The sequence below is a fragment of the Alligator sinensis genome, unplaced genomic scaffold (assembly GCF_000455745.1).
Source record: "Alligator sinensis unplaced genomic scaffold, ASM45574v1 scaffold491_1, whole genome shotgun sequence".
Classification (NCBI taxonomy): Eukaryota; Metazoa; Chordata; order Crocodylia; family Alligatoridae; genus Alligator; species Alligator sinensis.
The window spans coordinates 170,747-186,866 of NW_005843169.1; the positions used below are offsets into that span (position 1 = coordinate 170,747).

The 16,120-nt window shown below is 41.8% G+C and overlaps 1 protein-coding gene across 1 annotated transcript in view; it reads right to left on the minus strand.

The window, feature by feature from the left end:
- Positions 1 to 16,120, minus strand: part of VPS4B (vacuolar protein sorting 4 homolog B) — a 53,578-nt gene that overhangs the window by 37,214 nt on the left and 244 nt on the right. The window contains exons 2-4 of the mRNA XM_006037775.3: positions 9,575 to 9,686; positions 6,493 to 6,643; positions 5,093 to 5,160 (exon numbers count right to left, since the gene is read on the minus strand). Of these exons, the coding sequence (XP_006037837.1) occupies positions 5,093 to 5,160; positions 6,493 to 6,643; positions 9,575 to 9,686 (331 nt within the window). The remainder of the gene's footprint in view (positions 1 to 5,092; positions 5,161 to 6,492; positions 6,644 to 9,574; positions 9,687 to 16,120) is intronic.

The following is a 16,120-nucleotide window of genomic DNA, read 5'->3' on the forward strand; positions in this document are numbered from 1 at the left end:
ATTACTACACCCCACAACAGAGCCATCAGCATCCCAGGATCTTACAGCTGCACCTCCAGAAATGTAATATACCTCATCCAATGCACCAAATGCCCTGATGGAAGATATGTAGGAGAGACCAAACAACAACTGCGCACCAGAATGAATGCACACCGGAAATCCATCAAAGACAGAAACACTCAATTACTGGTGGGGGCACATTTCTCACAGGAGGGCCTCTCTCTCCAATCTCTCAGTCCTGATCCTCAAGGGAAACCTACACAACACTTCCCAGAGACGAGCCTATGAGCTCCATTTCATCAACCTGCTGGATACTAGAGATCAGGAACTAAACACAGACATTGGATTTTTGATACATTACAATCTGCCTGGCAACTGACTCCCCAGCTCAGCCCAGCTCAGCCCCTGGCTTCTTTACTTTTCATTCCATCCAGGAAGAGCACACACCAACTGCTGAAGCTTCCTTAGCCTGACGAAGGGTTTTTGAACCCGAAAGCTTGCTTAATAAATATTCTCCAACCATTTGGGTTGGTCTAATAAAAGATATCAAATTCACCCAAGGAACCTTGTCTTCCTGCACTAGAACATTCATTTGGTATATCTGGTCATAACAGAGCCTCAAGAAACCTGCTCCCCTGTGCCAAGGGATTGCTGTAGGCAGAGATGTGAGGCAGAAAATTTTCCAGTCCTTTGTTTTTCTGTGGGAAATTTCCAGTTTTTAAAAATTCATTGTTTCATAAAATTCAACTAGAACATTCATTTGGTATATCTGGTCATAACAGAGCCTCAAGAAACCTGCTCCCCTGTGCCAAGGGATTGCTGTAGGCAGAGATGTGAGGCAGAAAATTTTCCAGTCCTTTGTTTTTCTGTGGGAAATTTCCAGTTTTTAAAAATTCATTGTTTCATAAAATTCATTAGTAAAAATGAATGGATGCCAATACCATACTTAGGCAAGCTTGGCAGTTTCAAAGTTGTAATTAATATTTTTCAGGCGATTATCCCTAGGAAGTGTATGAGAGAGTACGTATATGTTTTATTGATTTGTAAACAGGAGGGTAAATACACTCGCATAATAATCCAAACCAAAAATCAAGTTATGAATTCACCTAATTGGCTGTGCAGGTCAAATCAAAACCAAAGCTAAAATTCTTATTTAATGTTAGACCGCAAGTGAAAGCAAAACCAAACCTAAAATTGTGATCAATTTTTGTTTCAATTTCAGTTCAGCAAACACACAGAGCAGTGTCTCATTTTTTTTCTTGAGTTGGGGAAGTTGGAAGTGTTTGCATAAGATCTGTTAGTTTTTTTAGTGATTTTGGTTTGAAGTAGTCATAATAATGCTTAATCAGAAAAAAAAATTTAGCATGTGGCACCATTATAGTGAAGTTCAAACCACTGAAGGAAGAAAGTTGGTAGATGTAAATACTGCAGGCAGAAGTATGCCAACAATACAACAAGAATGAAGAATCATTTAATAACACACAGAAACTGTCTTGAAAGAGTACAAGCCATATACAGAAATCTAATATAACTAAGTGGTGGGACAACATCATCTGAGAAAAGTCTACTTCAGGAATCCTAGGCAAGTAAACAAATTAATATGTTAAACAACACACAGTATAAATTAGCATCTATATTGTTTTAAAACATTACAATTTTAAAAGTTGTTAATGTAACCCTAGACTACTATTTATTTATTTAAAATATTTGTATCCTGCTTTTCTGCTTGCGCTAAGCACCCAAAGTGGCTTAGGCTTAACAATATATATTTTTTTTAATTACATAATAGATAAATAGCTAACTATTTCAACTCGGCAGAGTGAGCTTAGTCCTCTGGCCAATGGCAGAGACCAGACTATACTTCCCTTTGGCTCCACAGTCCCAATGCAACTGAGCAGCAAGTTGAACAGCAGAGTGTTCTTTCTGGCAGGGAGGAGGGAAGCAAGCTCCCTCACGCTTCTCCTTCCGAGAGATGAGGCCAGACTAGAATAGGCTGAAATCAAGATCTTTCCCACCTTTTGTTGCAGAAACTTGGTAGCTTAAGTGAAATAGCAGATTTGCAAAAAATAGAAAATGAAAATGTTGAGCTGCCAGGTCTGGGGGAAGAAAAAGCAGGATTCTCTCTTTCAAGATCACTGTCACCAGACATGTGATCCACCACGAGTAGGTGTTCAAGACAGTCAAGCTTTTTTTAATCAAGCTTTGTGAACAAAATGTCAAAAGAAGATCAAGAAAAAGCAGATGAGACATTAGCTCGAGCTATATGTGCAAGTGGTACACCTCTTTCCATAACTGAAAATCAATACTGGAAGGAACATTACATACTAATTCGCCCATCATGTAAGTTACCGTCACGTTATTGCTATCACCTTCTCTCTTAAATAGAGACTATGACCGAGTTCAAACAATGGTTATTCAAAGGATTGGTCAAGCAGAATCGCTGACTCATGTCACATGGATGGACTGATAATACAAGGAAATCCTTTACTGAACATTATGTTAGCAACACCTGAACCAATATTCCTGAAAGCAATTGCTACCAAATCTTCTCATCATACAGGTGAATACATAGCCAAATTACTAAGTGAAGAGATTGAAAGTGCAGGTCTCTCCAGGGTACAAGCCCTTGTAACTGATAATGCAAGTAACATGAAAGTTGCACAGCAAATATTAAAGCAAAGTATCCTCATTTAATAGCACAGACAGTCCTCGGACTTACGACTCAATTGGTTCCTGAAAACCGCGTCTTAAGTCAAAACGTTGCAACTCAGAACCAATTTTCTCATAGGAAACAATGTTATAAATGGGGGGAATTGGTTCCTGAACCAAGGCCTGATACCCTATTTTCACCAAAAATATCCCAGAATTTTGTACTTGATCAGTTACAGATGAATAATATAGCTACATTAAAGTATTTATAATCATAAATAGCAATCATATTGATTTGGAAGGCCTTCTTTGAGGTGACTTTGCTGGACTTTTTGAAGGGCTCTTGGCTGGAGTCTTCTTAAGAGTCTTGGTTGCAAGTTTTTCTGGAGTCTAGTCTGCTTTCTTAAAGAAAACGTCCAAGCAAGTTTGGACATATGTTCTCCAGGAAGACGAGCAACACAGTGAACTTGTTCACTGGCATGGCGTCGCAAGTCAAAACTGACGTCATAAAGTTGAAACAGGGTGTCAATTTATAAACGCTGTAAGTACAAAACGTTCTAACTTGAAACGTTGTAAGTCGAGGACTGTCCGTATTTGGCTGTCTTGCTCATGTACTGAATCTTCTAGCAAAGGACACAGTAAGTGTGAATACAATGAAGAGAACATTGACAAATTGCAAAGCGATTGTGAAGATATTCAATAATCATCATGTTGCCAATCAGACTTGGAAGAAATTACAGAAAGAGAAGCAGGGGAAGGAAAGTGCACTTTTACTGCCAGGAGAAACTAGATGGGGCTTGGCTACAAAGTGTTTACATAGCTTGCTGCACTTGCAGTGTGCTTTAATAGATGACACAAGATCCCAGATTATTCCCATGAAGATTCGTAAATGGATTCTCAACAACGTGTTCTGGGTTCGAGTTCAAGAAGCATTCAATATGCTACTACCACTTTCAGCGGCTATCAAGAAACTTGAAGGATATACACCAAGCCTTTCAAATATTCCAGAGATATTCAAACAACTGAAGGAAAATCTAACTGAGCTTTTGCCTTATTCACCTCTATCCAAAAAAGAAGTAAAACAAATGTTTACTAAGAGATCTGAGTTTCTCTCTCATTCAGTTCATCTGGCAGCAAACCTTTTGGATCCTCAACACAAAGGACAACATTTAACAGAAGATGAATTATCTACTGCTCTTGATACAATTATGGAAGTAGCTAAGAATGTCCTCAACATCGATCAAATAGCCATAATAACAGACATGCTGAGTACCACGCAAAAGAAAAGCTTTGGAGCAAACACATCATTTGGCAGGCAGCAGAGAATATGTCTCCTCTCACATGGTGGAAGGGATACTGTTAACACCCACCAACTGTTGTGCAGGATTGCTCTAAGGATCCTAAGCATTGCATCAACACCAACTTCTTGTGAACAGAACTAAAAGGCTTTCAGGTCAATCGAGACAAAAAAGAGGAATAGATTAACGAATGAACACACCACTAAGTTCGTTTCTATTTCTCAAAATCTCTTGCTTCTGGAGAATCAGTCACAAGCACAATTAGTGAAGAAGATGCAGCATGATAAGCTGCCCTTGCCCATAGACTCATTGGTAAAACCATCCTTTAGTGAAGGAGTACGTGGTTCAAGTAGATTTCCTTCAATCTGATTTTGAAATGGAACTAATAAGTAGGGCAAGTGATTCTACAGATGGCGACAGCAAAACTGGAGGCGCCACAATGACTTCAGTGGAAGGAAGTTAAACTCGGCTGAAGTAGATGAGTGGACAACCACGGCATTTCGTGCAGTTCTTTGCGTGTGCTAAAATGAGCGTCAACAGTTTTCCGTGCTTTCAGGTTTTTTTCTTAAATTTAAACAAAAAATGAAAGGGAAGTACATGCTACTGTGCATCGTTTTTACATTTTTACAAGTATTCCAATAATTTCTTCCCACGTAAAGCTTTGAATTTGTTTGACTATAACTTTTAAACCACACTAAGTGTGCTGTATTTAAATTTTTTCCTAATCAAATATTTCAGTTCAAATACTTGTGGTTATTGGAACATAAAATTAACATGGGGGTATTTTTTTAGTTTTGTTTACTAAATATAAGTCAAATAAACATGCTAAACCAGATGATGCTCTATTTAGGGCATTGGAAAATTTTCCGAATTCAACATTTTCTGGAAAACCCACATCTTTGGCTGCAGGCACAGAGAATAGTTTGCAGCGTTTTCCACTGGAGACAGAGGCAGACAAAATTAAGCATTCTGTTAAATTGCATATAATAAAGTCGTATTTTCACAAACAATAAGTTTCTATAGCCAGGAGGCAGAGAAGGTTAAGTCAAATCCATCTGCAGATAAAATTAACAATTCTGACAGTTATTCAACAAATCACATGATAATATGATTAATTTAGAAAATTAAGTTAGTCTCAAAGCTACCTTGAAGCTGGTTCTGTAGTTTCTTTTTTTCAGGATCACCCGTCTCTCCTTCCCCATCACTTTCATTCCTAATTCAGACACAAATAACATGTTCAACGAAAATGAAAGACTAAATCCAGAAGACAAGCAAAACGTTAGTAAATAGAAAAAAAGTCTAGCTCAAAGCAACAATAAATTTGGTAGGAGGATTCAGACAGCTGCATTTTCCTGGGTAGCTCATAAAACATTACTGGCTCTGTTCCTTTGCCTGACTGGCAGAAACAAAAGGAACTAAAAGCTGACATGGAAGGAATTATTGGCTGGCAAAGAGGTTCTGTAGAGGGAATGCCAGATACACATTTTGCCGCAGTGGTATCATTCACCATTACAACCATTTTAAGCTGGCAGATTGTAGAGTACCTTGCAGCCCTAAAATCAGTACAAGCAGACAAACAAACCTTACTGACCACTACTTGTTAAGAATAACTCTAGTAGATCTGTATTAAGAGTTTCAGGGATCAGCTAATTCATTAAAAAGGCAAAATAAATTAACAACTTAACAGAAGATGTGAGTGCATTAAAAGACACAGGAAAAAAAGTACCCTCTTATCACTCTCACAACTCACATTTTTCTTTTAAGTACTGAAAACAGAGGCATACAACATCTTTTCCATTCTCTGCACTGCACTAGATTCCTTGAAGTAGTCAACTTGTAGGAAAAATATTGAACCGTGAACACTAACACAGGGAAGGTAAAAGAGGAACCAATTTTCACATCTGATCTTTTCCAAGATTCATACTACATTCAATTAATAATTTAAACTACCCATTCAGATGGATGACAAGCCACAAGCTGGGACAGTTTTCCTTACAACTCACTTTGTATTATGTCTTCATTACAACTTAAAACATAAATAAGAAATTCAGTACAGCACAGACATATACTTGGGCTGGATGAATGGAGAAATGAGTAGATGAGACTAAGCTTTGTTCTCCTGAATCACCTATTCAACTCTGGTCTCAATTTATGACCTCAGAAACCTGCTAAGTATTTTAGAGTGGGTAAGAACTCACACAGGACATCACTGCTGTTACTTAACAGAAAGATTAAAAACACACTAAGATTAAATCAATCTGAAGTAACTTGTTCTTTTAAGTCATTCTTCTAGGTAAAGGTTGAGGTGTATTGGTAAAGCGGCACAGGAAAACTTGAAACACCAGTACTAAGCATGCTCTTTGTTTGATTAACTGTTGTACTTCTGGTTTTTTGGCATTTCCCATTACATACATTTCACAAGCAATTAAAAAAAAATTCTCTCTCACTTGGTTAATGTCAGTATCAGTTGATGATGGAACATGAAAAAAAAAAAAAAAAAAAAAAAAAAAAAAAGCATTTTGCTTTATCTTTTCCTAAAACATACCCTTTATCATCAGTTGGACCAGACTCTTTCACCGGTTTTGGTGCAGCCTTTTCTTTCTTTTTCAGATATTCCTTCAGTTTTTCTGCTCTGTCCAGATATTCTGTACATTTTGCTCTGATACTCTGCTTTGCTTTATCACCTTGTGCTTCATCTATAAAAATGGATGGCCAAATGTCAATCAAAAAGCATACAAATCAAACAGAAGACAAATAATTCTGTTTCAGTATTATTCAGTTGATTTTTTAAGATAACTGTCATGAAGTAGTTTCCCCAATCACAAGGGTAACTTAAAACCTCCATCCCAAATAAATATCATTATGTCCTACTTACTAAAATGCTAGGAAACATTTAGATACTTACACAGTTCCTACTCATGACTAGAGATCCAGGTTTTCCATTTGGCACAGAAAAATGTAGCAAAATATGGATTTGGAAACTGCAGGTTTCCCCATGCAGGCTGGTAGAGTTCCAGCATTCTCATGGCAATGCGCAGGGGGCCACATGCCCCCCCAGTTTTCTGCACTCTCAGCGGGCGCAGGGCTGCAGCTTGGCTGCAGGCAGTAGCCACCTCCGCAGCCCAGCAGGCAGGACCTGGAGTGGAAGGGAGTGCCACACCTCCATGGCTGCTGAGGTGAGGTGCAGTGGCAGTGCAGAGTTGTATCCCCCACTGCTACTGGGAGGGCAGGAGGAACCTCATCTTGGTGGCCAAGGCAGCGCAGGGGTCTCTCCTGCCCTAGGTCCCATTTGCTGGGCTATGAAGGTAGCTCCTGCTGGAGCTAGTCTGGCCAGGACAAATTATCCTACAACCAATCCTAAAATCTTTACACACATGCTGAATAATATCAAGGCAACTGACTAAGCTTATTCCACAGGTAAGGGCTTTGGAGGTGAAGGAACACTCGCATACTAGTATTCCAGGATGGATGCAAAATAAAGGATCCAAGTTAAGAGCAGTTTTGTTACTTCTACACACCTTATAGGCAGGACAGGAAAACTTTATTGACTATAAGATGCTTCATGTGCACATTACTATCCAAGTCCCAAAAGCATGGTAGGCTGATAAAAAGCAATTAACTTGGCCCCAGGGTGTGTAATATAGATAATTAAATGGCAGAGCAGACAGGGCCATGGAGGGGCAGGGGGTAACCAAAGATACAAATTGCTGAGAGTAAAAAAAAAAAAAAAAAAAAAAAGATGCTCTAAATTATTGGCTGAATAATAGCATTTCTAGATCAGGCAGACTGCAATTAAAATCCCACCTCAAAATGGATTTTCTTAAGACGTAGGGAGAGGGATACAAGAGTAAAAGACAACACAAGAGGAAGCATAAAGACAACATTGGAAGAAGGGCTTAACTGAGCTGTAAAAAATAAATAACCTAACAAGAAGAAAAAAATTTCAAGACAAATGAGCACGATAAATATTCAGCTGTACTGTACATGATCTGAAATATAAGGATAAACAACTTGTATTTTATGCAACAGCAGAAATTGTTTGTGGAAAGACAAAAAAGGGGAGCAAGTTGGTTTGATCACAAAGAAAAGATGATAGCTTTCCAGTCTGGTTTGCTCGCTATCACATGATTTTTGCTATATACAAAAGTATAGCTCTACCTGTCCACTCTCCTCACCGTGGCAAGTCATTCATAGCATCTGACAAACTAGGTGGTTGCCTATGAAAGCATATATATTTCTGAACTAGTTGGTCTCTAAGATGTCACCATGCCCTCTGCCTGACTTCAGACTAACAAGGCTAACTATCTCTCTCTATAGATCAGGGGTCGGTAACACCTGGCACGCCGTGTCGAGTGTGGCATGCGAGGCCATTTTGCTTGGCACGCCACGGCCAGCCCCGGCTCTGGGTAGCTGCTGCCAGAGACGGAGTCCGGGCTGCTCCCGGCAAGGCTTGCAGCATCCCAGCTGCCTGCTGGGAGCAGCCCGGGATCCTGGCTGGCAGTAGCTCCCCAGAGCCGGGTCCGGCTGCAGCCGGGAGGCTCCAAACATCTTTGCTGGGCTCTGGCATCAGCTGTGCACCAGTGCGTGAAGGCGCGCCTTGGAGTGGGCAGTGGGGGAGGGGCCTGAGGCAGCGCAGCCCTGGTCTCTCCCCCGCTCCTGGCACAGAGGTGATGAGCCCAGCACAGCTGTTTGAACTCTGCTTGCTGCAGCTGCCCAGAGCCCTGGCTGGCTACAAACAGCTGCGCCGGGCTCATCACCTCCATGCCAGAAGCAAGGGAGAGACCGGGGCTGTGCTGCCTCAGGCCCTTCCCCCACCGCCCGCTCCAAGGTGTGCCTGCATGTGCCGGTGCAGAGCTGATGCTTAAGCCTGGCGCAGCTGTTTGGAGCCTCCCGGCTGCAGCCGGCCCCCACTCTGGGGCGCTGCTGCCCGGGCTGCTCCCAGCGGGCAGCTGGGACACTGCAAGCCCTGCTGGGAACAGCCCGGGCTCCAGCAGCTACCTAGAGCTGGGGTAGCTGCTGGCAGCCACAGAGCCCGGGCTGTGGGGCAGGGGCTTTGGGTGGGGGGCAAGGGGCAGTAGGGCTGGGGGCACAAGCAGGGCATCCTGCCATGTACCCCTTGCCCTCATTTTGTTTTTCTGCCATGCCAGCACTCCGGTACCTTCCGAGGTAGGCATTGTCGTGTTTTTCAGCACTCCGGCCAAAAAACGTTGCCTACCCTCGCTATAGATGGTATGAGAGAAGTTAGCAACCAATGGCCTGTAGGCTGGATCTGGTCAATGGAACCATTTAATGTCGAATATACGGACATAAAGCTTTGATAGTGAAGGGGGTTCTGGTGGTGGTCACTCTCCCCATGCTGCTGCGGAGAAGCAGCAGCAAGGTCCTAGCATCCACCCATGTCTGACCCAAGCTAGGTTATTCTGGCTCGAAACCTGAAAAGGTTGCCAACCATTAGCAGAAGAGACTTAGTAGATCTCAGTAAAACACGTGATAATATTTAACATGGTGAACATTTTCTACCATGTAGACTGCTGTTATTTGTTACATGGTCTGACTTTAAAAAACAAACAAACAAACAAACAAACAAAAACTGTAGTTAAATAAATGGCTACAAGATTAAATCTTACATTTAACCACGTGGAGAAAATACTGCACAGCATGCTGGTACAAGTGGAATGCTTCCTCATAGTTTCCTGCTTTGTCTTCTTGTGCCGCCTTACTAGCAAGGTCTATTGCTTTCTGTAAAACAAAGTGATGCGATTAAAATTACATTATTATGCAAGTGTACTGCAGGATCAGAGTGAGAATTTAAGCTGCTGTTCCAAATGACTACTGATGCGTGGTCATTCCAGTATGAACATCTGTCATGTAAAAGAATGCAAGGCACATTATCACACATTAATTTTGGCCTGTGACATGCACAGACCTGAGTATAGCATTCACATTTTAACAATTTGGAGATTATCATATGTAACTTCATTTTCCCAGAAGCCGAGGTTAGTTCCATTTTGTGAGGAGACTTACTATTTAAGGACATGTTGAACTAAGTATAGATGAATATATGCAGCACCCATTGGTCCCATTCAAAGACTATCTGTACTCATTTTTACTTAAATGAAAAACAAATTATCCAAAATGGCATGGGAAGAATAATTACTAGTAGAAATATTAAGCTTGTGAAACAACAAAAGCTACACAGTTTTACTGAAGACTGAGTGAAATGATTGTGCACGGACCTGAATAAATTCTTCCAATACCATGTGAAAAAAAAAGTATTAAAGGAAAAAAACCCCAAGCAGCAGGCAACAGGTGGACAAGGCAGGTCAGAATGTTTATATTTTAACTACATCATATAACTAAGTCTAAATACATTTTTGTAATAATTACACTAGATCAGGGGTGATCAACCCCCAGCCCATGGGCCAAATCTAGTCCCTGCTGTTGTGTCATTCAACCTGCAGGGAGCCCATAGGTTATGGCCCTGCTTGCTAGATAGCGCAGTGACCGATCCCAGTGGGTGGAAATAGTATGGGGCCCCCAGAGCCTGATGCTCTCCTTGCCTGGCCCCCTCTACCCTACATTGCCTGTGCATGTCCCCTCCTTGTCACATAGGTAGCTCTTCCTAATTCCCCCTGTTCAGCCTCTTCAGGCTTGACAGGACTGAAATGGTCCCTTAGGCCTACAAGGCCTAGTTGCCTTGACATAAGTGGGGTAGAGTGCATTCACAGAGCTACCATACGCCATAGGCTATGTTGTTAAGAAACCTGCTTTACAGAGAAAAGGGTCTGATGCAGCTTGTTTTTCTGCAAGAGTTTGATTATAAAAATGCTTGTTATGAATAAAAGCATTTGTTATGGTGCACTCTACCCATATCTGGAGCAGATGGCTCCTGGTACCAAGAATAGGAGAAAAACAACAATAAAGTGAAGACATAAGTCAAGTTGTTGATGAAAAACACTAAACTGGCTTAATTGGTAGCTACATGACTAAAGGACAACAAATATTGCCCCCTTTTTTCCTTCTACCTCTCTCTCCTTCCCTTTCCCTCACCCTAATGATGCCTGAGAACTGAAAACATCTGATCTCTCTTCAAGGAACCTTGACCGCTCTGGGACACCTGGACAGTTCTTAAGTCATACATTATTAGGACAGTAATATGCAATTACTTGTTTGCTAAGATTGTATCTATATGCATGCTTGGACCTAATACTTTATAGTACTCAATAACACTGATTTATTAAAGAGTTAACTGGGTCCTCATTTGGAGGGAATAAACTGGTCCTTGCTTGGAGAAAACTGAAGTATACTTTAAGGCAATATTGATTCTGCTGTTTGCTCTCTATTCATTTGGGAGAAGAACCACATACCCCCTGGTTCTTAGGGCAACACCCCCTTTCCCATGACAAGGCTCCCAGCCATGCTGACTGCAGGAAAAAACTTTATCCTAGACTTGAGTAAATTCAGTAAGTACCCTTGACAATTTGAGGCTTAATTCATGATCCTGTAATAAGCTCCTTTAAGCAGCTATTTATGTTGTATCTATACAGCACAATGTACTGCTGTGCATAGATACCCAAGCGTCCAACAGCAGGTGCTTCAACTTAAGGGCATGATTCTGCAATGGGTGCCAAAAGGTGCCTGCATGGCAAAGGTAGGCAGTGCCTCATAGCTGTACCATGGCATTCTGCACAGACTACTATAACCTGCTTCTTAGAAGGGCTAATTAATCTGGGCAAAGTTCTGCACTAATGTGGCTTCTCTGCTTCCTGTACACAAGCTCTCTCTTGTATCTCTACATGGCACTTTTTTGTGCTGTGTAGATATGCAAAAGGTGAAAGTACAATTCCCTTGTCTCTGCATTCTTAGGGTATTCCACAGGTGTTAGCTTTTGCTTTTTAAAGTGGAGAAAACTAAAAGTTTATTTTAAACCAGGTTTGTCAAAGCCATTTTGCCCCACAGGCCAGATGAGTAACCTAGGGCCACTCCCTGGACTGGATTGTGCCCATAGAACCCCTCTCCCCCAACCCACATGCTGAATCCAGTGTACGCAGCACCCATTCCAGAAGGTGCAGTATGTTCCACATATGTTGCCTATGCAGCGTCAATTGTGGCACCCAATCCAGCCAGTCTGGGACAAGCGCAGTGCAAGGCATGGGTCCCAGATTGGCTGGAACAGACATCACTGAGGGGTAAACTGAGACGCAGGGCCCATACCAGGGGCCAAGGGGCTCACCAGGTCAGGCAGTAGTCCTTTGACACCCATTTTTAAAGAATATTACATCTCTGTAGATAAGCTATTACAAACAAGGAAATGAAAAAGCAGAAGCAGTTAATGTTACCAGAATTGCTCTCCATGTGCATGTTACAAGGCATCTTGACATACTGTTGTTTTCTCTCCCACAGTACAGTAAAATGCGCACTGAATGGTGGGATTCCTTTATCTCACTTGCTAATTATTTTTATAATAAAATAAAAATGGAGGAGTGCATTTTTATGGATACATATACAGCAGAACACTGAACTAAATGAACTATTTGACTTCCATGTATTTATGAAAACACAGGGAGCATGAGTAGCTTTGCATGATGCAACTGTTCCCTCTGCATGCTCCAGGCACAAATAAGATAAAACTGTTGCAACTTTACCTTTATTTAACAGTACAGTGTTTCAGTTCCTTTGTATTCTTACAAGAGTATGTAGAGGTAAGAGACAGTGCAACAAGTCCTTCTCACCTTGAATTGGTAAATGGGAAAAAGTTGCATTGAACAGAGAACATGGAGTTGAAAGTGTGGTAGTTTGGCATAAACAGTATGGGAAGACAGGCTGTCCTTTGCACATGAAGGAAGTTTAGGATCTCGTGTACCTTTAACATTAGTGAAATGGTGATCACACAAATAGGCACAAATAATAGGCACAAATAATTTTAATCACACAAACAATCCCACTGAGATCAGTGTCATAATCTGCATATCAACCTCCACTCACCCCACAACGACACTACTTGAACAGTTTACAGACTATGGGTCCTAAAACAGCAAATCTGCACAACCTTTACAGGCCTTATTACTATAAAGAAGTACATGTTTTACTGTAAGTACTACAACTGATTCCATTAACATTAACTGGATGACTCACCAGAGGTAAAATGAGCTAGGTGCATAAATCCTTTCAGGCTCAATACCTTATTTTCTTTTAATGTAATTCGATGGAACACAATTAACATAAAATATATTCTTGCAGGGTACCAGAAATAACCTTGTTAAAAATCTTGCCAACTCTTTCCAGCTTTTTTAAATACATAGATTCCTGACATTAAAAATAAGAAAAAAGGAAAAACCTTTTATGAATGAAAAAAATAATCAGCAATGATTGCATACAGCAACAAAAAGTTCACACCACCTGATCAATCAGTACTAAGTATGAAGGATGGTGACGGCAGACAAGAGGTATCTGATTACAATGAGCTATTCTGTTAATTTATAATCGAATATACATATAGAACTATTTTATTTGCACGTATGTGGCAATAGCACCTAGATGCCAAGCAGATCAGGGTTCTGTTGTACAAGATGTTGTACAAATATTGTAAAAGTTAGTATGCCTTTACTGTATTTCTGTAACTGCAACTATGTAAAACAGAACTGACAGAACAAAGTGCTTCTCTGAAGTAAATTGCTGTTATTACTGGAATTTAATGCAGTGCCTCCAAATTTAGAAGAAATCTAGCATCCACTGCAAAAATGAATATGGAACCCATGCCATCCTCAAGCATCTTATAGCCTAATCAGAGAAAATGTTTTAAGTTATTAAGGTATCAAAAACATGCTTAGTGCATGAAAGAAATATAGCTTTGCATTGTTTGTGTGCACAACCACACTTTTGGGGCTTTTTTTTTTTTCTTTCTTTCACCTCCACATTTTCTTCAACTCTGAAAGAATGGGCGCTTTTCAAAGGCAAAAAAAATTGCTCCTTGCAAACCTCCTCCCATTTAAAGACCTTTTTGCAGGTAGTCTATCACAACTGCAGACTGGTAACACTTTCAGTCACAAAAACAACCTTATTGACTGTTTACAGACTCACTACTGCTCTAGGTTTCAGTGTCTTGGTATCTCAACAGATTCTTCTATAAAACAAGCCAGGGGAAGCAGGGACTGAATTCCTAGTACAAAAGGTAAGCAGGAAAAGGCCATCATACATCAGTGTTGCATAAAATGGCAGGGTTTTCCCCCCCCCAGGGCTATTTACGAGCTGCAATTATACTGGAAAGGGAGCCAAGGTCAAGGGAGGGAATACCTTGAGTGGTTTTCACATTTTCAACCAAATATTTTCTCTCTTATTTGTACAAACAAATATAAAAACATCCACTTATTTTAGGACAATACACTAGTTTAGGACAATACACTCCATCCACACTTGTCCTACACCCAATTTTTCACATGCAGGCAAGTTACATACTAGCAATATGTTTGTACTGATCAGTTTCAACTACAGCATGGCTTTTCCTTTAATGCTCCTTGTGCATGCAACTGGAAATAGGCTCTCTCCGAGATGCCACAGACAAAACAAAGCTGATACACAGCAGTAACTAGCAGAGATGAAAAAGTAGCAAGACAAACACTTTCATTGTTTGGTTTGTTTTGACTTTAGGGCTTGGGAACAAAAACATCACTTAATCTACCTGAAACCAAAAAAACCCATTTTTTTTTTAAGAAAGACTGCAGCCATGAAGGGAAAAGTGAGTATGTGTCCCATGAAAAAACAAAGAATTAATCTTTGTAGTGTACATGCACATAGAAGAAAACCAGCTGTTAAAACTTATCCCCAACAAGTGAGAAGTTGTCAGGAGCAATAAGCCAATACAGAATTGAAAGAATACACATGACTGGCCGTTTCTGAAGCTCATTTAATACAGCCCGGAACCAGAAAAACTTATGCACCCCTTTCACAGATTTTTTTATTTATATATAAAAAAAAATTCCAAAATGTGTGCGTTTCAGGTCAAATTAGCCAAAAGCCACGTGGCCCTGCTACTAGCAGGTATCTTCCACCCTGGACATTTCAGTCTGGGGCTTCAGATACTTCCAAATCCATTGACAGGCATCCTATGTGCAGGCCCAAACCCAGAGGCTTGGGGCTCAGATACCCCTGAGTTTTGCTTGCCCTCAGCAGAGCCGTCCCTAGGGTATGGTGAATCAGAGCATCCGCCCTAGGTCTCACACATTGGGAGGGCCCTGCAGAGCTGGGCAGAGCGGCCGTGGCCCCTCCTGCTGGGCATGCTGGGGCTAGCAGCTCAGCCCTGCGCTGCGGAAGAAGCATGGAGACCCTCCTCCGCTCCTTTGCAGGGCTACCATAGCTCTGCGCAGTGTTAAGGGGGCCCTGCACAGGCTGATTTGCCCTGGGCCCTGCACGCCCCTAGGGTTGGTTCTGGCCCTTAGCCAATGGCTGGAGAAGCAAGCTAGGGATGAGTCCCCCATTTTCATAAAGTTGGTGTGCAGCTGAGATCCTTGCCCTGGAAGCTGACCAGTGGGAAGCTACCTATGAGGCTCTCATAGGGAGCCCTGCTTGTACTTCACCCTCCACTACATGTGCCATGTTAAATCCATTTTAGCTTGGGTATCAGACCAGTGCAGCGACTACACTCGATCTTACAGATGCAAACAAAAACCTCACATGCATCTCCCAGACTGCTAGAGGCTCTTGCCCATCACTCTACCAACTCCATTAGACAGCTGAGCCTATTCCAGTGCAGTGAGCCCCCCCTCCCCCGTCTGTACCACAACTGCTATTTTGGTGACACTGGGCCAGTGCCTCTCAACCTTTCTGGCACTCGAGGCCCTCCCCCATCAGACTCAAAGCCCCACTCCCCGGGCTCCAGGCGCTCCTCCCAAGCTTGGGTGAACTGAATGACACTCAACTTCAAAATACTCAAGTATTTCAATGCCTGGCTCCTTGCAGAGGAGCCTAGCAGCCAGAAGGGGCAGGCAACCGGCAGGAACAAGCTTAAGCCTGCTCAGCTAAGCCGCTCATCACCTCGCCTCATATCCTTCCAAAAACATTTTTTTTAAATGGAGAAGCGATCCCCCTGCCTCCTGCCGGCAGCGCCCACCCCCCGCGCTCACGCCGCCCCCTCCCCAAGCTGAGCCCTCTCTGACCCACTCGGCTTCCCCAGTGCC